The sequence below is a fragment of the Trachemys scripta genome, chromosome 9, assembly GCF_013100865.1.
Source record: "Trachemys scripta elegans isolate TJP31775 chromosome 9, CAS_Tse_1.0, whole genome shotgun sequence".
NCBI classification, from domain to species: domain Eukaryota; kingdom Metazoa; phylum Chordata; order Testudines; family Emydidae; genus Trachemys; species Trachemys scripta.
In genome coordinates this window covers 101,307,030-101,329,483 of record NC_048306.1, presented here as the reverse complement: position 1 = coordinate 101,329,483, position 22,454 = coordinate 101,307,030, and the positions used below count along the sequence as shown (strand labels likewise).

The following is a 22,454-nucleotide window of genomic DNA, read 5'->3' as shown; positions in this document are numbered from 1 at the left end:
AGCCGGGGGCGCAGGGTCTGGGGGCTGCCCGGCAAACCCTGAAGCCGGTAGCGCTGGGGCAGCCCTTTCCCCCTGGCTGGGAGTGGGAGGGAGGAGGGGGCGGAGTTAGGGCGGGGAAGGGGCAGAGCTAGGGGTGGGAAATGGGCGGGGCCAGGGCCCATGGAGGGTCCTCTTTTTTTATTTATGAGATACGGTAACCCTATCTTTATGCACACTCAGTGTCAACAGACCTTTCCTACTGTAGCACCCAGTTGATCAATTGTGGGGATTCTTGCCCACAGGCAGAGGGGAGTATCTAATCCCCTTTGCACAGATATCTCAGACCACACCTGTGCCTATGTGGTAGGACGGATTTATACTGGGAAGGGTTGGAGCCTGGCGGGGCTGGCCTTAGGGGTGGGTCACCTGGGTGACTGCCCGGGGCACCGGTAATCTAGGGGGCACGGTGTGGCAGTGTAGAGGTGCGCACTGCCAGTGCACAACCAGAAACTGCTCCCGGCTGGCCGGGGAGCGCTGTAGGGGGGGGTGCCAGATTTCTCCCTGCTCCCTCCCAGCCGAGGAACATGGGGAGGGGAAGAAGTGACGCACAGATACTGCTCAACCTCCCCCTCTCCCCCCGCAAGTTTCTCCATGTCCCCCAGGGGTGCAGGGGTTAGGGATGAAGGGTTGAGGACATGAGGGACCAGGGGAGCCCACAGGGGCTAGGAGCGCTAAAATAAATTCACTAAGGGTGCCATTTTCCCCTAAGGCCGGCCCTGCCTGGCTCCAACTCTCCAACCCTGTGGGGAGGTTTGTTGGTTTGTTTACAAAAACTCAACATTGTCTGTGGAAAAAATTGACAGAAAAGATTGGGGGTGGGGGGCGGCGAGAGAGTGAAAGGGTTGAAGGATTTAAGATTTCAGCAGGAAAAAACCAACCCATTTTCCAACCAGCTGTACTCAGCACCCTGAAGGATCAGGCCTAGGAGCGCAGGCTCCCATGGAAAACAACGGCAAAACTTTCAGTAAGTGCAGGATCAGGTCCTTAGCACAAGAATAAGGCAGCTCTCAGTATAAATTCTTTAAAAAGGAACTAAGAATGGCCTGAAGACAAACTAAACAGGAAGAGGTTCACTCCGCCTCCCTCCGGCTCCAGTCTGGGAGGAACATGTTTTGCATGTCACAGCTTTGGAAATGCCTGACACTTTCACACTTCGAATTTCAAAGAGATGCTATTTCCACAGCATGGGAAAACACTAGGGTTTATTTTTAACTTGTTATGCTAGCCAGCAGAGTAGTAACACACACTCTTTCTCTCATACACACACACACACACACACACACACATATACACACACACACACTTCAGTCTCTCCATAGTATGTATGTGCCAACATCTGTATGAACTGAAAATAAACTGACTTGTGCCCCCAACCATGCAAAACATGGGCCCAATCCTGCAGGTCTTCCATGCACTGGGTATCAATCCAGATTAGTGGGAGTTACATGCAAGACAGCTTGCAAAATCAAGGAGAGAGAATTATAGTACTTTGATTTTTCTGACAGGCCAATGCGATGGACAGCAAGACGCAGAAGAGGAATCTCTTATATTTATATAGTGCTACCATTCCAAGGAATCATAACTATAGCTGGGGAAAACATTTTCAGTGAATAGCAAATTTTCCAGAAGATGCATTTTTCAGGGCTTTTTCCGAAACTACACAGAATTCTATCCAAATTTATGAGAAAGTTTCAGATGAAAAAAAGAACAAAAATATTAAAACAAACAGTTTGTTTCAGCCATGTAGATATGAAAAGCTTTGATTTTCATTTTGAAACTTAGCTTAATTTAAAGGATGCAAAATACCTGAACAAAAAAATGTAAAACTGGGGGGGAAATTAAAATATAAAAAAAAAAGTGTGTCATTTGGGGTTGAACAAACACATTTTGTTAGATTCAAAAGGGTGAGACAGCCCTCCCCAGAAAAATCAGTTTTGGTTTTAACCGAATTATTTTTCATTTCATCCTCTGAACTGAAGAAAAGTCAATCATTCACACAGCAATAACCACAGCAAACTTTCTAAACCGCTTTGCCCGACACTGCAATGCTGTCACTTCCCGGGTGGAAGTGGCCACTGCTTCCCGAGGATAGCAACAGTTCAGAATAGTTTTGAAGAGGAAGTGGTACACACCTAATACCACAAGGGGACAGGAATAGTTTGGCTGGATGTTTCATCTGTAAGCCAAATCCAGCCAGGGGTGCTAGAACTAGGGGTGCTTCTGCACCCCTGGCTTGAAGTAGTAACAACAAACATCAAATACAGAGTGGGCTTTGGATCAGGCCCTGAGTAAGAGTGAGAGCCAGGTGACGAGGACAAGGGTTACAGCAATAAGATCCCACGGTGACTCACTTTACATGTATTCCACTCTGGATGATTCAATTATGGATTTTTTTTTATAGCAGTAACAAAAATGAAGGAAGATGATAAAAAACACTGACTAATGTTAACTGCCCACAGGAAACAAGTCATGTATAAATAAACAAAATCTTTCTCTAGCTTCCCAGTTGGCCAGCTGACTGCAAAAAGCACAGTACAATCTCGACTGGCAACGGATGCGCAGGGGAGGCCCAGGACTGGAATAGCAGGGGCTGTGTGTGTAGGAGGAAGCGAACCCTGCACAATCTGTCAGCTCAGTCCCTCATTTTCATATGCACTAAATATACATTAAATTCACAAGCATCTGCAAAGCAGCAATCCTGCAGCACTGAACCATCTATCCGAGAATTTCCAAGCACTTCACAAACACTAGAGAAATCAGCCACATAGCTTTAGTCTATTCATTACACAATTGGGTACATTATTTAGTCTGCAGAAGAGAAGAGTGAGAGGGGATTTGATGGCTGCCTTCAACTACCTGAAAGGGGTTCCAAAGAGGATGGATCTAGACTGTTCTCAGGGGTGGCAGATGACAGAACAAGGAGTAATGGTCTCAAGTTGCAGTGGGGGAGGTTTAGGTTGGATATTAGGAAAAACAATTTCACTAGGAGGGAGGTGAAACACTGGAATGGGTTACCTAGGGAGGTGGTGGAATCTCCATCCTTAGAGGTTTTTAATGACCAGCTTGACAAAGCCCTGGCTGGGATGATTTAGTTGGAAATTGGTCTTGCTTTGAGCAGGGGGTTGGACTAGATGACCTCCTGAGGTCCCTTCCAACCCTGATATTCTATGAAATCAAGAGACAGAACAAATAAACAACAGGCCCAAGTCTTTAGGCCTATGCTCTATAGATCCTTATACCACAATCATCGCCGTAAGCAGTGTTGCCAACTCTCACGATAATTAGTGTTTTCCTTAAAGCCCCAGCTCCTGCAGTCAAGTAGATGTGATGATTTCAGCCTTGTTTCTTAAAGAAAAAGTAAGTTTCCAACCCTCGTGGCTGTGGAGAAAGGTTCAAAACGTGACCCCAGTGCACCCTAAAGGATCAAAAAGCAGAAGGCAAATAACAAGAACCCCAAATCTATTATTATTACATAATCTCATGATTTGAGGTGAGCCTGACTCCCGATTTTTGAACATTTGGGGTAGTATCGGAGTGTTTTTCCATAGCACAGTGAGCAACGCAACTCTCACCTATAATATGTTGCCTCATCCTCTCCCCAGGGGAGTCTTTTGTTTTGGATTTTATTTTAAATCAATCTCTCACTCACACCACTATGTGTTTATGTTAGAGAAGGTAAGTCGAAGAATTGCACCTTGCACTGGGAGCTGAAGGTGGTGAGATTTGCGATGGCCCTTTTTTTGCGGGGGGGGGGGGGGGGGCAGGGGGAAGAGAGGGGGAAGTGGAGTTGGTCCACAGACTGTGTGGAGTTGGTGGAAGTGGAGTTGGTCCACAGGGAGTGGCTCCTGAGAAAACTCTCTCCCCTGCACGGATGAGTTTTGTCCTTACTGTAGGAAGTTCCATTGTGCCAGAGGAATGAAGTTGTTGACCACGGCTTTAGCTGATTTTTTGTATCCCTTGGGCCTAGGCCAGGGGCGATGGATTCTTCTTAAAAGTGGGGGGGAGGGGGGAACCACAAGGCCCCATCCCCTCCATGGCCCTGTCCCCACCCCTTCTCTTTCCCCCAAGCCCTGACCCCAGCCAAGCCGGAAGCTGTAGCCCGGCCGGGGACCCTGGGCACCTCCCCCTGCCCATTGCAGACCAGGGACTGTTCTCAGACCCCCCACCTCGGGCAGGTGTGGGGTTTGCAGCTCCTCACAGCTGCCTGGCCTCCCTGGATCACTCTTATTAGGGCCAGGCTCCAGCTTCCAGCCTGGCTGGGGGGCAGGTCCGAGGGGGGATGAGGAGGGGAAGAAGGCCAGGCCCTCAAAAGACAGAGGGCCCTGGCCCCTTGACCTCTCTGTTCCGGCGCCCCTGACCTAGGCCATAGAGTACCTTGAAGATAAAGACAGACCCTGAACTTGACTCAGCATTCTTGGAGAAGCCAGTGCAAATAGCAGAAGGCAGGTGTGATGTGCTCACAGTAGCTTGTGTTGCTGGGGAGAAGCACTGCAGCTCTCTGTACCTCTTGGAGTACCTCCAAAGTGTTAACAGCCGGTCACTGAGCACAGCTTTACGAAGTAAGCCATGCATACCAGGAGGAGAGCGACAGATAGCCTTGTACAATAGCCTTGTATTTGCTCAAGCAAGCATTTGGACTCAGTCTTGCAGCACTAAAGAATCCACTTGGCCATAGATGCAACGCGCGCATCTGCTCTTCTAAACCCGCTATCTGACCGCGCGAGTACAGCTCTCCCTCTGAGCGGCCAAAGCTGCTGGCTGCACCCGAGGAAGCCTTTTGCCATCGTCAGACACCAGTCTGGGTTGGACGCTGCTGTAACTCGCTGCGTACTTTATTGCCAAGGTCCCATCGTGGAAAGTAAGACGGAAGAGCAAGTACTCCCAATGGGCCAGACGCCGAACAGCTGCGACTCCCACTGAAGCTAGAAGAATTGCAGGTGCACAGCACCCCTCAGGATTTGGCCCTGTGTCACTGGAAAGAAGTCAATATGACAGCAACGGTCAATAGGCTCAAGAAAACCCACACCGCCTTCGCTATGGACACGCGTCGTGTTAAGGGGCAAATACAAGGGACTAGTTCCCTGTCCCGTTCTCAGTCCACGCCCGGCCCTTTGAAATTAAGCTCCTCAACTTCAGCCTGTGCAACTAAATCTATATGCAATACCCTCCTGGTTACACGTGATTTGTGCTGCAGCTGGACACAGTTCTAGCTGAGATGGCGTGACCCACGGGGTAATGGAGAAGCTCACTCTTCCATCTCTGCAAACAAACCTAAATCAAAGAAATCCTATGTCCTTAAGTGACATGCGTTAAGAAAGAAAACAGATTAATGCCTGTTCCATATCATGAATTAACTGGACTTCACCTCTTTAGACCCACACTGGGGGCTATCAGACAGTCGTAGAAGCAGCAGGGACGCAAGCAAAGATGCTCTCACTGGCAAGTTCGCGTTATGCTTTGTCGGACAATAGGTTTACTCTCCTCCAAATAAGCCGGCTTTGCCGGAGCAGGGGGCTAGGCCATGCTAAACACTTCCCACCCAGCTGGGAGAGACAGAGATGCCAGTGTAGGAATCTCAGACGCTCCCTTTAGCTCCCACAGCGGCAGGAAGTGTCTTCATGGGAGAGACCTCAGAGACGCTGCTGGAACAGGCAGCAAGATGCCACCCCCACAAAGGACAAAGCAAAGGTGTTCAGGATGAATCCGCCCTGCTGCAGGGGTCACACAATGGACTGATCGCCACCTAGGCCCCATGTACAGGTTTTCTAGAACGGTGTGAATGAAACCCAAAATGCGGAGACCCTCCTGAAACGGGACAGCATTGCACAGCGCCTGTGGTTTATTACCGCGTCCCTGTCACCACTGAGATCCCAACCTGCCAAAGGGCAAAGACAAACCAAAGGCACGAACCACATACCAATTTAAATGACACTTCAGCATTTGTAGCTTTCCCCTATTACCTCATCTTCTTAAGTCAGCACTTCCAATGCCAGTTCGCAGCAGAGAAAATGAGAGAACCACAGAGTCAGCAGGGGGCACCGGCAAATTTAGGTCTACCTATTATTTATTTATATAAACACAACAAAGAAAGAGCAAAAGTAAAGTGCAGGGGAGAGCACAGTGTGTGTTTGTCCCCTCTGTACCATGCTGCACCAAACGGCAGCTGCCTTAACTGGTCCAATACACTGACAACAAGAGTAGCTCCCTGTGTTACACACAGCTTCACATGCCACACGAATGCCCTGAAGTCTCAAACCCTATACCTACGTCCATCTGATAGGCCACGTAAGCTACTGGACTCTTTCTGCTGTGTTCCGAGTTATCGCCCATTTCTACAGCCAAGGGATTGTTCAGCCTCCCCCCAGACATTTCTTTTAGCATGTACCAAAATCTAGCTTTTTCCTACCATTTTCCATCAGCTGTTCCAGTCACAAAACAAACTCTGTTTACGAAACACAGGAGCTGCTAGCAAGTCAGAGTCACGCTTGGTGTGGAACATCTGTATTTCTAGAATCTCAAAGCCTGAGCAGGGAGTAGAGAAGGGACAAGACAAAGCAGTTTAGTCAGCTAAAAAACCCAACAGAACTGTCACATTGTTGACAAGTTAGGCCGAGAGCGGCAGGTGCACTCAGCTCCAGCCCAACGGGTTTGGAAGGAGGCTGAGTTATTCGAAAACTCTCCTGAAAGGCTCTTTTCCAATTTGGGTAACTTCTCTGAAGTCTGCAAATTGCTTCCTTGAATCACGGAGTTAAATGTGACTCAGACGATACTGATCAGAGATAACCAAGAAAGAGCCAGATGGCAGTTTCCAGAGGACTGACATTCACCCCCAAACCATGTGTGAAACTGCTCTGCAAGACACTTGCACTGATCTCACATCCTCCCTCCCCCTTGCATAGATAAGATCCTAGGGCTGGCCCAAACAAGCACCTCTTTAGGTTGCCCATAACAACTAGGGTGACCAGATGTCCCGATTTTATAGGGACAGTCCCAATTTTTGGGTCTTTTTCTTATATAGGTGCCTATTACCTCCCACCCCCTGTCCCGATTTTTCACGCTTGCTCTCTGGTCACCCTAATAACAACCCTAGAAGTTTGAACTCGGGTTCTACAGATGACGTTAAGACCCTTTTTGTTTCACGCAGTCCATGCAGGGGCATGAAATCAGGAAAGTGCTGCAAAGAGAGGAATTCAGCTTTGGGAGGAGCCAGGTACAGTATGGAAAGCAGGGTTGGGCATGAGACTAATACTTTTCCTTCTTTGCCTTCCGGCCCAGGGCCATGGAATTTAAAGACCTAGCTGCTCAGGTTTTCGAAAGTGACTTGTGATTTGGAGTACTTCTGTTTTGGGATGCCCAATTTGAGGCACCTTAAAAGGAGCCAGATTCTCCAGGACCGGGTGCTCAGTGCTTGTTGAAAATCAGTTCCCCCCCCCCTAAGGACAGTCCACCAAAGTCACTAGACCCTCTTGAAAATCCTGAATAGCGCTTCTTAGCACGGAAGTGGGAAATGGTTCCAACCCCCAAGAGCTTACAACTTAACTTCACCCAAGATGCAATGGAGGGGGTACAAGAACACAGGTGGGTGGGGAAGGAGGATACAGGAACAAGATTATAATTACTCAGGAAACCTCCTGCACGATGAGGTGGGAGACCCCAGCCAGCCCACCCAGGAGAAAGTTTTTGAGTCATCATCTTTGGATTATACCGGAAGAAAGCTGCCCCCATCACTAACTGCAGCAGGCCTTTTGGAAGGTTGGATTTTTTGGTATTGTATTCTCACTAGGGCCTGATCCAGCCCACGCAGAACTCAATGCCCAAACTCCCATTCACGTCAGCGGCTCAGGATCAGGCCCCCAATGCATTCTACTAAACCAATCAGGGATACAGCAGAGCACAGAGACGGTCTCCGAGGAGTCTAGGTTATTGTTGCCTTGCACGCCAGTGCAGATCAGAATTGGTAACATTCTACATCCCCTCTGCACTACGCGAGGCGCAGGGAGGAGTGAATTGGGCACCCTGTGTACTGACCCGAGCCCTAGGAAACCTGAGAGCCACACAGTTCCTACGGAAAGCAACAGGAGTTGAGGATGCTGAACACCGAATAGTCTGTGGCTCATTACATGTACAAAACGGTCCTTCAAAAATGTCACCTGGAGATGATTAAGCAGCCTTTTTTCCTTCAGGGGATTAGCGCTGCACGACTTGGTGCCCACTGCCTCCCTTTAGACTTTCATTTAAAGTGAGTGAGTGCAGAATCAGGCCCTTCACAAAGAGAATCAGGTCACTTCTGTATGCACCCCGGTCTATGTTACACACAGCACTAGGAACAGCTGCACGCCCTGAAGATTGGACAGCCACAGAGCTAATATCTCACTAAATATTTGCACTCTTTGGGGGCATTTATTTCCTGTGTGCATGTTGTATTCTGGTGCATTTGCTTTCCTACATTAACTCGCTTTCTCTTCAGCTTTTCAAGTGATGTGCCACGCCAGGGACACGCTGGATTTCCCTGACAGGCTGCGCTTCTCATTTCTGCTAACTCCAAAAACAAATTCCTCACTCAAATTGACGCTTTCTCTTCAAATCTGTCAGTCTCCCGCAGTGGCTCCAGTGCAACACTCTGAAGAGACAGGGGCGTGCATCTTGCCTGCTTCGCTAGCATTTTTAAGCTCTCGACCGTGCAGCATGGTGAAGGGGCTCGTATGGCCGCTCAGCAGAGAGATGCGCAGACAGATGTAAAGGGGACTGGGAAAGAGTTCGGCGGATAACGTGAAGTGTCAGTTCTCCCATCAGGTCACCACTGGCTCAATCCTTAGAAATAAAACTTAGAAAAAAACATAATGGCAGGACTGACTGAATGAGAGAGCTCTCTATGCTCCTCTGGGAAAGATTATGGACTCCATGCTGAGCGCTTCTTCGCTGACTTCAGTAACGTCATTACAGATGACAGAGACCCCGCTCTTGTGAGTCTGGACAAGAGTTTGAGCTGTGTGGATGGATACGAAAGCCCATATGTTAGAGAGATTATGGGACCAGAACTGGCGAGATTTAGACATACCCTGGAGTGAGGGCCTAGCGTGAGGCCAGAGTCGAAGATGAAACCTGGGTTCTGAGACGGAGTGCGATTGTCTGCAGCGGAGGAGGGCAAACTACGGCTCGTGGGCCACATCTGGCCTGCGGGACCATCCTGCCCAGCCCTTGAGCTCCTGGCCAAGGAGGCTAGCCCCCGGCCCCTTCCCTGCTGTCCCCCTCCGCCTCAGCTTGCTGTGCCACCAGCGCTCTGGGCGGTGAGGCTGAGAGCTCCTACTGGGCAGTGCGGCATGGTAAGGGGGCAGGGATGGGGGGGTTGGATTAAGGGGCAAACGGTCCTGGGGGGCAGTCAGGGGACAGGGAGCGGTGGGATGGGACAGAGGTTTGGGGGGAGGGGGGAAGGGCAGTTAGGGGATGGGGAATGGGGGAGTTGGATAGGCGTGGGAATCCCGTGGGGGCTGTCAGGGGGCGGGGGTATGGATAGGGGGCGGGGGCAGTCAGGGAACGGGGGCTTGGATGGGGGTGGGGTCTCAGGGAGGTGGTTAGGGGTGGGGGGGTCCCAGGAGGGAGCGGTCAGGGGACAAGGAGCAGGGGGGTTGGATGGGTTGGGGGTTTTGAGGGGGGCAGTCAGGGGGTGGGAACTGGGAAGGGGCAGATGGGGGGCGGAGGCCAGTCTGTTTGGGGAGGCACAACCTTCCCTACCTGGCCCTCCATACAGTTTTGGAACCCCAAAAATGTTTGCCCACTCCTGGTCTACAGAGTTGGAGAAAGGACGTAGGAGGCAGGGCTTGGGCCAGAGGGAGAATTAGGCGCTCGGGTTTAGCCACGTGGAGGTTGAGTGGACAGCTAGACAGTCACAAGGAAGCGGTGTCAGGGATACAAGCAAAGATTTGACTTTGGATGGAAGGAGACAGGTTTGGATTAGAGAGGTAGAGGTGGTAGCTGAATGCGTGTTTGCAGATGAGATTACCCAGAGAGAAGATGTAGCGAGAGAGGAGAAGGGGACCAAGGACAGAGCTCTAAGGAGGAGAGGGGATGGGTAAGATCCCCAGAGGACATGCCACAGGAGCAAAGAGAGGTAGGAAGAGAACCAGGAGAGGAAAGAGTCACAGAAGCCCAGACACAATTGCAGGAAGAAGAGCTCAGCGGACGACATCAAGGCAGCGGTCAAGGAGGACGAGGATGGAGTGCTGGTCCTGAGATCTGGCTGGGAAGAGGTCATTTGAGGCTTTGGCAAGAGTGGTTTCAGCTGGATGCAAGGGGCAGCAGCCAGACCGCAGAGGGTCTAGGATGGAACTGGAGGAGAGAAACTCCAGACAATGACTAAGAAGCATATCCAATCAGCTCAGAGATAAAAGGGAGATGGGACAATAGGCGGAGAGCAAGCGGGGTCAAGGGTGTGGGCTTTCTAAGATGGGAGAGGCTATAGCATTCTTGTATTGTGAGAAGAAAGAGCCACAGTCTAGTGAAAGGTTAAGGGGGAAACGGAGGAGCGTAGAAGAGAGGTTTCCATTCAGAGCGGTGGGAGAGGCTGCCGCAGAACCATGGATTGCTTCATAGAAGTCACACATGGCCATCGCAGCCCATCTCTCTAGGAGCATCTCCATCAGGGACATGCTCTAGTGTCTTGTCCAATCTAGCTGTGAAAGCAACATCCGCTGTGTCCTTTAGGAGCGGATTCTGCAGGAGACCATAGCCCACCGTCAAGAAACTTCTTAATATTCAGTCCAAATGCTTCTTTTCTTAATTGTATCTCATTAACTCTTGTTCTGGCCCCTTGTCGCACACTGAGTAATTCCCATCTCTCATTGGTGCTAATATGCTTCATATACCTGCAGACTTATGTCCCCTTCCCCTTAGTCATCGCTCAACCGAACTCCACAAAATTATCTCACAACAGTTTCTCATAAGCCCATCCCTCCCCCGACAGTGTTCGTCCTGGTTCAATGAGGTTGGTTGGTGAGAGGGAAGAAGGAGATAAACACTCACCCACATACATGTGGGCTCCACACTTTACCACACACGGTTTTCGAAACAGCCTTTAAAATGGAAGTTAATGGAAAGTGACTCACTCCTACCACACATCGGTTTTGTCCCACACAGCGGCGACCACAGGGAAAGCTGTCAGCAGTGCACAGACTAAATCCGCCATCACCACCAGCTCAAGCCAAAAAAGTTCAAGTTAGACTATTTTATTTGGCCGGCAAAGAGTTATTGGGTTAACTGGTTGCACCGTGGGTTAGCGCACAAATAAAATAATCGTTAGGGCCCGATGGAAAGTCCACGGAGGTCAGTGGATCAGGCTCCTTCAATACCTGCCTTCAGAGGATCTCAAAGCTCATTACAAACACTAACTAGTTAATCCCCATAATACCACCTGAGGCACGGTGCTTTTAAAAGGCAGAGTAACTGATTCACAGAGAGATCCGTGAGGTCAGACAGAGCGTCGGGGGGTTCAGACGCTGAGATCAGAATGTAAGTTATTACAACCATGATAGAAGTCTTGGGAACCCACTGTGCGAGGCACCACACAAACACACAGTGACTCTCAATTGTGATCTAAACAGACACACCAGATAGAAGGGATGACAGACATGGAGCTGACACAAAGAGAAGGAGCGATCTATCCAAGGGCACAAAGGGAGTCTCTGAACCCACAGCTCCTAGGTCCTAGTTCAGTGTTTTAAGCATAAGAGCCACCTCCCTTCCCCCGGAAACTTTCATGTTTTGAGCTTGAGCTAAATGTAGATGAGGAAGCAAGTACATCTGGTGTGAAACTGGCCAGCTGTCTGGCACACAGATTGTCAAATTCATGGGCTTAGGTCTAGCGCTGTGGTGAAGATGCAGTGTGAAGCTGTTCAGCTGAGCGTTGCCGGCCTGGGTGAGAGAGTCACGTGAGTCTTGCAGAGGATTTGACCTGGGCTAGAAACATCTGGTTCCTTACTCCAAATACTTTTCTCTGAACAAACAGGCTCAACTCAGAAGTCTCTGAGAAAACACGAGGCAAACCCTTGCAAAACAGGGCCATTTCCTCCTAAACTGAAAAGCATCACCATCGCCAGCAGGCCCCCTGGCCCCTGTTTTTCTTTAAGCAGCCTATTACAGTCCAGGAGATGGGGGGGGGGCACCTGAGGTTTCCCTGCTCTCCTTCCAGGATCAGGGCAGGAAAGAGACTGCTTCCCTGCACCTGAGGCCCCACGTACCTCATATTTCGGGCCCTTCGGTTTTGGTTATTTTATTTTTCCCAGGAATTTACAAGTATTTATTCCTGCAACAACAAAAATAGATGAAAATCAGTGGAAAAAACTATTAATAGTTTGTCTAGGTAAATATCTGGGTTATTTTGGTGGAGGGAAGGACGGGGTGGGGGAGTACTGATTAGATTAATGCTTTGATAAATGGAATTCAATGCGGCTTGCTGCAGAACTAAAACGGAACTCAAAAATACAAGGCCACTTCTGAGTTTAAGAAAACAATATATCCCTAGTCCCCAAATGAAAAGTTTTATTTGAAAAAACAGTTTACTGTTATAGACTTAGAACTATTAGGCTATAAATATTAACATTTGATAATTGGGCCACACCATTTGCAGCACATACACTCAACTTCGGCCTTTTCTCCTGTTTTTTTTTTTTATTATTTTTATTTTTATTTTCTTCCCATTTTAGTATGTCAGATCTTTAAATCATTATCTGCTAACAGCTTGAAATGTGTATGTGGTGGGTGTGAGATTCATCAGTAGATTCAGATGCGCACACACTTCCGAGCTTGTGTGCGTCCCTGTTTGTTTATTGTGTGTGTATCCTGAGCCTAGACTAATACATAGCCTTATTCAACAGGCAACTTTGCATATACACACACAGACTAATGTGTTTTCGTAATACATCTCTCTCATGCAATGTATTTTATTTTCATAATAAAACAAGTTTATTTTTACATATTTGAATGATACAAACATAGGGTGAAAATTAGAAAAAAAGAATAATACTTTTGGTATAACCTGGGATTTTTGGGGTAGAAAAAACAGTCTACACTGAAAATGATGGGGCTTACCCCTACTCTACCATGCAGAGGCAAAGGAACCAATTGGCTGCCTGCAGAAAGCATTGGAGCCAGGGGTGAGCGTACAGACAGTCCTCAGCCAAACATTGTTGTCCCTGGCTAGCTACAGACACAATCCCTAGCACTGTCAGATGTGACAAGGAGGATGGGAGAAGGCACTCAAGCCTGTTTGTTCAGGGGAAAGTTTCTGGAGTAAGGAACCAGGTGTTTTTAGCCCAGACCACACTCTCTACAAGGCCGATGCGACTCACACCCAGGCCAGCAACGCTCAGACGAACAGCTTCACATGGCAACTTCCCCACAGCGCTAGTCACAAGCGTGATGAGTCCCAGCCAAGCTCCTACTGAATTTGTGCACTTCAGAAAACCAATTACTGTTCACCAGGGCCGACTGTGAAACAGTGACCCAGATATGGAAGGCCCTATATAACCCAGTACATATCCCCCTGAGCCATCCAGTCCCCACGGCCTAGAGTGATTTCCAAGAAGAAGCCACGAAGCAGAAAACCACAACCCTGAACAGCACACAGCTAGAAGTCAGTCACCCGGGTCCAAGCGGCACAGTGCAGGTGCTTTAGCAATGACCTCGCCGATCTTCCTCCACTTGAACAACTGCTGTCCTGATCACACTAAAACTGACAGGCCAAAGCCTGCTTGCTCTGACTTCAGAGAGACCTAAGTGAAACCTTAATGAGCAAGGTGAGCTCTGTTTGGGCTTCCATGCTGAACCTCTGAGAAATTCTAAGGCGATTCCCTGCTCCCCATACCAATAATCTAAAATTTTGAACCTATTTCCAGTCCTCAAAGACACCAAGTTGTTTTCCCTCTACCCTCACTTACTTGCAGACACACAACCCAGGCCAGAGGCAGTCACCGGAAAGCCTGACATAAGCCAATAGCATCAGTAAATCTGGGCAGATTCCAAGAGAGACTGAGAGACACAGAACACGGAGCCTCTGCTCCGTGACCCGGCCATCTGCCGGCTTCAGAGTCAGCAGCCACACGGCTCTACGAGCGAGGGTCTCAGTAAAGGTCAGGGGAAGCTGCAGCGGTCAGAGGGCAGGTGGTGGAGGAGGAGAAAGGGGAAGACAGAGGCTGATGCTTAGAATAAATTTGTATTCAGTCATATAAGAGAGCCGTACACCGGGAGCCAGGCAGCCTGCCTGCACCGAGAAAACCGTTGCCAAGACAGAACAGATCCATACAAGCCCTTCCTGTTCCCCCAAGGCAGCAGCTGTGCCTGCCATGGGCACGTGCGGAGAAGCCAGTCAAGCTGGCATCGGCACAAAGAGCGGCTTTTGAAACTACAGCTCAGTGTTAGTAAAAAAGTCAAACTAGAGACTTCACTGAGAGCGGAATTCGTAATGCAGCCATTGTCACGGCCACCCGCCCACAGAGCCGGACTGAAACAGTCAGGCCTTGTCTACACTGGGGGCTTAGCGACAGCGACGGAGCACAGATGTGCTACACTGATGTGAAATGTCACGTGACCCAGTGCAGCTTAACCCAGTTCCAAATTGGGGGACACAGCTGGCGGCAAGCCCAGGGTGCAGACAGGGTGGTTTATGTCAGAAGGCAGGTACCCGTTGGAACCAGGAGGGGGAAACAAATGACCAGAGCTGGCACAGGGGATTGGAAATAGGAGGCTACAGAGCGGTTCACCAGTTCAGATCCACTTGGCATCATAGGCATTGAATGAACATTTTAAATCAAGCTGGGAGGTTTTTCTAAAAGATCTGCTCTAGGCATTATTCCGGGGGAGTTCTGTGGCCTGTGTGGTACAGGGGGTCAGACCAGAGGCTCACAGTGGAGTCTCTGCTGCCTGGTCAGTGGCCTATGTCTCTGTCCCAGACGGCAGGCGTCTGCGTCGCAAAGCCAGTGGTATAACTCTCAGCCTGGCAGAAGCAGCAGCAACCAAATGCACCACGGGGACGCGACGATCCTGGAAAGAGGTGGGATCTGTGCAGGTCTGGGGGATCCCCGTGGATCTGTCTACACTGCAAGGTAAGCCCAGGGTTAGTAGAACTCGAGTTAGCAGACCCTGGGTTTGTTAACCTAGGGTTTGAGCATCTATACTCATCTGTAACCCCAGGTCCCAACCTGCGGCTCCAGCATCTGCATTGCATTATGTAGGCCTAAGTCAAACCGCCCAAACCCCAGACTTCCTAGCGCCCTCCCAAAATGTGGTCATTCTAGCCCTGTGTTCGTGGTGCAACCACCTAGCTTGGCTGTCCAGAGGACAAAGAAAGTCAGCCCGTGGGATACTTTTGGCAGACTCCTAGAGCAGAAGTCCAACGGGGCTGTGTCTACACTGCTTGAACCGCGGATCCCAGACTGACTCAGGGTCAGAGCCTCCATTCCCATAGGGCCCTGGGTCCAATCCCTGACTTAACTGGATTTGTGTGTAGACAGGAGGGTTAGGCTTGAGCCGGAGCTCAAACCCGGGGCTTACACTACAATGTAGATGTGCCCCAAGAGATAATAGTTTGGATCCCCCGGTGACACCCTGACTCCAGCCCCGCTGCCCCCTTTAGGATACACACGCGTGTACTGCATCCATGAGGTGATATGCAATGGTTAAAGCAGATTGGAACGGGGTGGGGAGCTGTGGAGAAGGGCTGGTTACTTAAGCCAGGGAGAAGAGGGGGAGCTGTGTTTTTCCCTCCACACAGTTCCCTTGCTTTAACCTCTGGTATTATGCCAGGGGATGGGGATCAGTCTGGCGTGCAACTACTTGCATCAAAAGTCAGTTTCATAAGTAACTGATTAGGAATAATTGTCTATCGCCAGCATGCTTTTGTCCCAAAGGCTCTCAAAAAGACCTCATCAAGTAGGCATATGGATCTTTTCACTGCCACCGTGCAGCCACCCCTGGGATGGAACATGACAGCGGTCAAACGGCACACAGTAACATTGCCCAGCAGCTCAGGGCTGGGAAGGAAAAAGACTGTTTCCTCTTAAAACTGCAAATATGAACCCAGACAGGAAATAGCTCAAGACGAAACTTGGCCAGGCACCGCATCTAACATGACTACTTCTGATAAATATTATTATGGTTTCCTTATTGACCACAATGGTCAGAAACTTCACTTTGCATCTCGCCTAACAGATGGCAACTCCAGCAGCAAAGTGGCTTCTCATACTGGGCTGAAGCATTGAGGCCTAGTCTACACTGGAAAAGATTTGCCAGGATAGATAGGTAGAGGCAGCTTCTACCGAAAAAGAGAGTTCTGGTGTAGCCTATACCAGCTCCCCAAAAGAAATAAGTTACACCGCCACAGAAGTGCTTTGGCTGGTATAGCTGCAGTTAGGGACCAGAAGGGACCATAGTCATCATCTAGTCCAGAGAGGGGCAAGCTACGGCCTGCGGGACCGTCCTGCCCAGCTCTTGAGCTCCCGGCCGGGGAGGCTAGCTCCCGGCCCCTCTCCTGCTGTCCCCCCACCCCATAGCCTCAGCTCACCGTGCCGCCAGCGCTCTGGGCGGCAGGGCAGTGAGCTCCTGCCAGACAGTGTGGTGGCGTGGCTGGCTCCAGCTGTGCGGCACAGCTGCTAGTCCTGGTACTCTGAGCGGCATGGTAAGGGGGCAGGGAGCGGGGGTTGGATAAGGGGCAGGGGGACCCAGGGGGCAGACAGGGGACAGGGAGCGGTTTAATAGGGGGTGGAGTTCCAGGGGGCAGTTAGGGGTGGGAGGTCCCGGGGGGTAGGAGGGGGGGTCAGGGGACAAGGAGTGGAGGGGGGGGTTGAATGGGTTGGGAGTTCAGAGGGGGGCAGTCAGGGGATGGGAAGTGGGAGGGGGCAGGGGCCAGGCTGTTTGGGGAGGCACAGCCTTCCCAGCCCGGCCCTCCATACAGTTTCGGAACCCCGATGTGGACCTCAGGCCAAAAAGTTTGCCCACCCCTGATCTAGTCTGACCTCCTGCAGAGCACAGGCCAGAGAGCAACCCCAAAGTTATTCCCAGAGCAGGTTTTGTAGAAAAAACATCCAATCTTGATTGTAAAATTGCCAGTGATGGAGAATCCACCATGATCCTTGAACTGTTCCAGTGGTTAGTTACCATCACTGTTCCAAACGTACACCTTATAGCCTACCTTCAACTTCCAGCCACTGGATCTTGTTATACCTCTGTCTGCTAGATCAAAGAGCATGTTACTAAATATTTGTTCCCCCATCTAGGTACTGCTAGACACGAGGAGCTCAATCTAGTTAGCTTAACAAAGAGATGGTTACGGGTGACTTGATCGCAGTCTGTCGCTCTAAGGCATGTTTTCTCATTTTTTAATCATTCTCACGGCTTTTCTCTGAACCCTCTCTGATTTAAACATCCTTCTTGAACCGTGGGCACAAGAACTGGACACAGTATTCCAGGGACAGGCTCACTAGTGCCATCTGCTCCTACTCAAGATTCCCCAGTTTACATATCCCAGGTTCACATTAGCCCTTTTGGCCACAACATCACACTGGGATCTCATGTTCAGCTGACTATCCAGAACTCCCAGATCTTTTCCAGAGTCTCTGCTTCCCAGGAGAGCACCACCTATCCTGCAAGCGTGTCCTACATTCTTTGTTCCCGGACGCACACAGTTACATTTAGCTGTGTTAAAATGCATATTGTTTGCTTGCGCCCAGCTTACCGAGCCATCCAGATCACTCTGTATCAGCAACTTGTCCTCTTTCTTATTTGCCACTCATCCAATTTGTGTGTCATTTGCAAACGTTCTCAGTGATGATTTTGTTTTCTTTCAGGGCATTGATAAGTGCCATGAACAGATCCTTGCGGGACCCCCACTAGAAATACGCCCACTCGATGATAATTCCCCATTTACAATTGTATTTTGAGAGAGTTTTAATTCCTTTAATGTGTGCCAAATTAGTTTTATAAATCAAAATGTTGTGGGGTACCAAGTCAAAATGCCTTGCAGAAGTCTAAGTATATTGCACCAAGACTGTTACCTTCATCAACCAAATCTGTAGTCTCATTTAAAAAAAAAAAATAGATCCTGTCAAACTAGCTTCCTATTTTCCATAAACCCATGTTGATTGGTATTCATTATATTATCCTCCTTTAATTCTGCCCTATCTAAACCACTCCCTTATCTTGCTCAGGATCGATGTCAGACAGACAAGCTTCTAATTACCCAGATCATCTCATTTTAATTACCCAGATCATCTCATTTACTCTTTTTAAGAGTCGACAAAAATACCGGCAAAAGTTTACATGTAGACCTGGCTTTAATAAGAAGTCATCTGCAGATTTGAATAACCAGCACCACTTCCTGCAGCATCTAGCTACGCTTCTTAGATTATCCATCCAAGGACAGAATCAGCTTAACATTTCTTAGTTGAAATGAGATTTTATATGACTGCAGCACTAAAACAGCGACGATACCCTTATTCTTCCAAGAAGTACCATGCCATCTTCTTGTCACAATGACTAGCCCCGCAGTGATAGTTCTCATCTGAGGGAGCGTTAATAAGAAATAAAGAAACTGAAGCAAAGAGTAGCAAAATGGTCTTCCAAACCGTTAATGAATCACCAAACTGACCTTTGTCCAAAATAAACAGAGTGGACATTTCTCCAAAAGGACGGACAGTGATTTTCTGCATCTGGAACAAATATTTCCCTGGTTATGGGAGCTGCTCTGTTTCTTCCCTTTGTGTGGTGTCATAAGCAGATGCTAGAAACAGGTAGGTCAGTAATGAAGAGATCTAAACAAAGCACAATTGGGGTTCAACACTTTCCATCAGAATAAACCTGATGAATTATGTTCCCAGTAAATTAAAGGTATTCGATTGAGACTTTACAGAACACAAAGGCTCCACCTACCCTGCACATTTTAGCCATGTTGTAACACTCCCCTAATCAAATTGTTATTTGGAACTAAGGGTGAAATCTTGGCTCCACTGAAATCAATGGGAGTTTTGCCATTAACTTAAGTGGGCCAAGATTTCACCCTAAATCTTCAGCACCTGAATGCTACCATTCTCCATAGGCAACAAACAGGAGCATTAACCCAAAATTCTTAGGGTTTGGCCTGTTTCCCCTCCATCTCCTCAAGTGTTTAAGACTAAACTGGATCTTCAAGTGTATGCTTGCTCTTTTGTATTAACTGTGAACAAAATACTATTAGCTACAGACTTGGAAACACGTCTCAGATGTTTTGAATGGATGTACACAGTAATTCTAACATTCACCACTCTAAGTAACACTGGCGTAAACCCAGTGTAACTCCTTTCGCTAGTGAAGTTACTCAAGATTTACTCTGTTGTAAGCCAGAACGGAATCTGCCCCGTAAATAGTACTTTTCATCGGCAGACCTCCGAGCACTTTTTAATACCCAACAGCACCCTTTCGAAGTAGGCAGGTATCGTAATCCTTGCTTTCCAGATGGAGAAATTGAGACGTTGCCTGGTTGAGCTGGGCACCGAACCCAGAACGCCCAGTTCCCAGGCCTTTGCTACAGTTACTAGATCACACCCACTCTGAGTAGGGGTTAAACTGTAATTCTCAGCAAAAAACATGGTGGTTTTCCTTCTAGAACAACGCAAACCCAAGAAAGCCCCAAGAGGGAAATCCCAGCTACACTGCCGTCTAATTAGATATTTATCCGGCACTCATAACCACGACATCCGAGCACAGATACAATCGGTGACACTGAGGGACCGGGTTACCATGTGGCTAGTCCAGACACAGTCAAAAACACATTTGGCCTAGCAGCCGAGGCAGGACGGACCCATGTTTCACCCACGTCTTTGAACCGTGACACACGGGGCACCATTAAAGCGTGGTTGAATCTTACAGCAGGCATGGGACCACAGTGTGCCTGGGCACCATTCATTTGACAACATACATGGGCCCAAAAGATGAATTAACCTCTTCGCCCTCCGCAGTTCTTGTCTTTCCCCTCTGTTCCCAAGGTTCAGCCCTAACCTGCTAGGGGCAAGGGCTGTGAAGAGCAGATTTGCACATCAACAGCATGAACAGGCTCCCAGCTATTGTCTAGCACGGCTTATTGTCTGCCATGCTTACAGATGTGCTGGAGCCCCCCCCCCGGGGACAATAATTAATCCTGAGCCATACCGCCGGATTGATACAAAAGCTCCGGCCCTCTCTCCCCAGCTCTGCGGAGGTCACAAAAGGAGAAGTGCGGCTGCTTTTGTCTCCTGCCAGGCCCTGGCCCTGGCCGCACACTGAGGACGGTGAAATTGCAAGTGACATGCGGATCTCTAGGAAACGGAAAGTGTCGCTGGATTTGCCTTTGCCGCATCCCATCCCCCCCTCCGACCTCCCCCGTTTTATGACCGGCAAAAAACATCCCACATAAGTTTAAACCAATACAGATGGGGGAAAAAAAAGGCTGAGCAAAAAGCCGGATCTCCACACAGGCTCCCTCAATCTCGGGAGCATCTAATCTAACCAGACTGCAACACCCCAGGTTACTGTCAGGTCAGAGGGGTTCCGCAAGCCACGTTATAGCCCACGGACAGAGTTCAGAAATCAGATCCCCCCCGCCCCGTGGGACTCAAGGGTCAGAGCTTTTGCGTTAGTCCATCTCCTCTGCCCAGGCCTCGTGGCTGGACGCCTGCCCTGCATGTGGCGGAGCTGGGGTTTTCCTCCTGACCAGCAAGCAGCTCCCAGGCCTGCCAGCCAAACCCCCGGAGGGAAGAGAGTCACATTTCACAACACAGACAGCACAAGACACACATTGACCCCCCCCGCCCTCCACACACACACACACACACACACTCTCCATTCATCCCTGACCGCTCCCCCAGTTTTAGCACGCAGAAATATTAACACCCCCCCTCCCATCCTATAGATGAGTGTGTGTAGTTTGTGTGTGTGGACACACACAGACAGGGAGAAACTCCACCGCTTCCCAGGGACGTCCGACTCCCGGCACAGGGGGTGGGGGATCAACCCCCCCCCCCCGCTGACCCCTCGCCAGCTCTCCTAGGCGGGGGGAAACCCCCACCCCCACCCCCCCGGGGGGGGGGGGGGGGGGGGGGGCCGGGGCAGCGCCCCAGACACGCCTTACCTTCCTTGACGCCAGGTAGCTTGGACTGATCAATGCTGATTTCAGCCATGTTGGGATCTCGAGCTGCCTCCTCCTCCTCCAGCGGCGGCGGGCAGGGGGGGGGGGCGCCCCGCCCCGCCCCGCGATCCGCACACGGGGGGATCGATCCGGGGGCTCTCGCTGGGGGCTGAGCGCTGGCTGCAGCGATTGGAGCCGGGGGGAGGGGAGGCAATCACAGCCACTGATCTGTCCCCCTCCCCCCACCAAACCCCCCCCAGAAAGTGCCCAGCCGCCGCCTCCTTCGCTCCACAGCTAGTAACAGTAACACCTCCTCCTGGGATGGCTACAATGTAACCGGAGCCAGGAAACGGACACTGTGTGTTCTGTACGGAGCGAGAGACGGGACAGAAAGCGGCGCGGGGAGCGGCAGGTTCCTAACCGCAACGGGCAGCAAAGCGCCTGGTGCCTTTTCCCTTCCGAGTTAAATCCCCCAGGAGAGCGGCACGTGGGTGGCTGCCCAGTGGGGCACAAGGCAAATGGTCAGGGACCAGGGTCTGTGAATAGGGTGACCAGATTTTATAGGGACAGTCCCGATTTGGGGTCTTTTCCTTATCTAGGCTCTTATTACCCCCCCCCACACACACACACACCCTGTCCCGATTTTTCACATTTGCTGTCTGGTCACCCTATCTGTGAATGACCTGGATTTTTGATCCTATAAATGAGCATTTGGGTCCAGAGGTGGCTGATAATGACAGCACAGTTTTTTCTGGTTTGCAGTCATCAGAACGGGCTGGTTTTCTGGGTTTGCCGCTTTAGATTAGGTTTTGTTTGTTTGTTTGTTTGAACAAGACTAGGAGGAAAGACCGGAGGGGCAAGCAACCAGAAAGATAAATCAGAGACATAAGGAACACAAGAGGCAACAAAGATCTGATCCAAACGCTCCCAAAATTGGACTGTGTTTTTGTTCCCATCCTGTATAAATATAATATAGTTAATTCAGAACCACAGCACAACTACGAAGTTGAAGGTTTTAGCCTTATACAGCAGCTTTCGTGCAAAGAGCCTGAAGTTTATATTGAAACTTGGAAGGATTAGATTTTTATCAGTAAACGTCGGTAAACATCAGTTTCACCTTACACACACACACACACAAACTGATGACAAAACATTTCCATTGATAAGAATCAAAATGTACAGATAAGCAAAGGAAGTGAAATGCTGCTTGAGAACTTATTAGAATCAAAATCCAGTGACTTAGACTTTTGAAATATTGCTTGTTACAAATGGACTAGTGAATGAATGGTGA

At 49.6% G+C, this 22,454-nt stretch overlaps 1 protein-coding gene across 2 annotated transcripts in view; it reads right to left on the bottom strand.

Moving 5' to 3' along the window:
- CCDC50 (coiled-coil domain containing 50) overlaps positions 1-21,515 on the bottom strand; it is a 55,114-nt gene extending 33,599 nt beyond the window's left edge. The window contains exon 1 of one of the 2 annotated variants that reach the window (XM_034782724.1): positions 21,167-21,515. In XM_034782724.1, the coding sequence (XP_034638615.1) occupies positions 21,167-21,215 (49 nt within the window). In that variant the 5' untranslated portion in view covers positions 21,216-21,515. The remainder of the gene's footprint in view (positions 1-21,166) is intronic. The other variant, XM_034782725.1, reaches the window with a different exon arrangement.
- Positions 21,516-22,454: the final 939 nt, after the last annotated feature.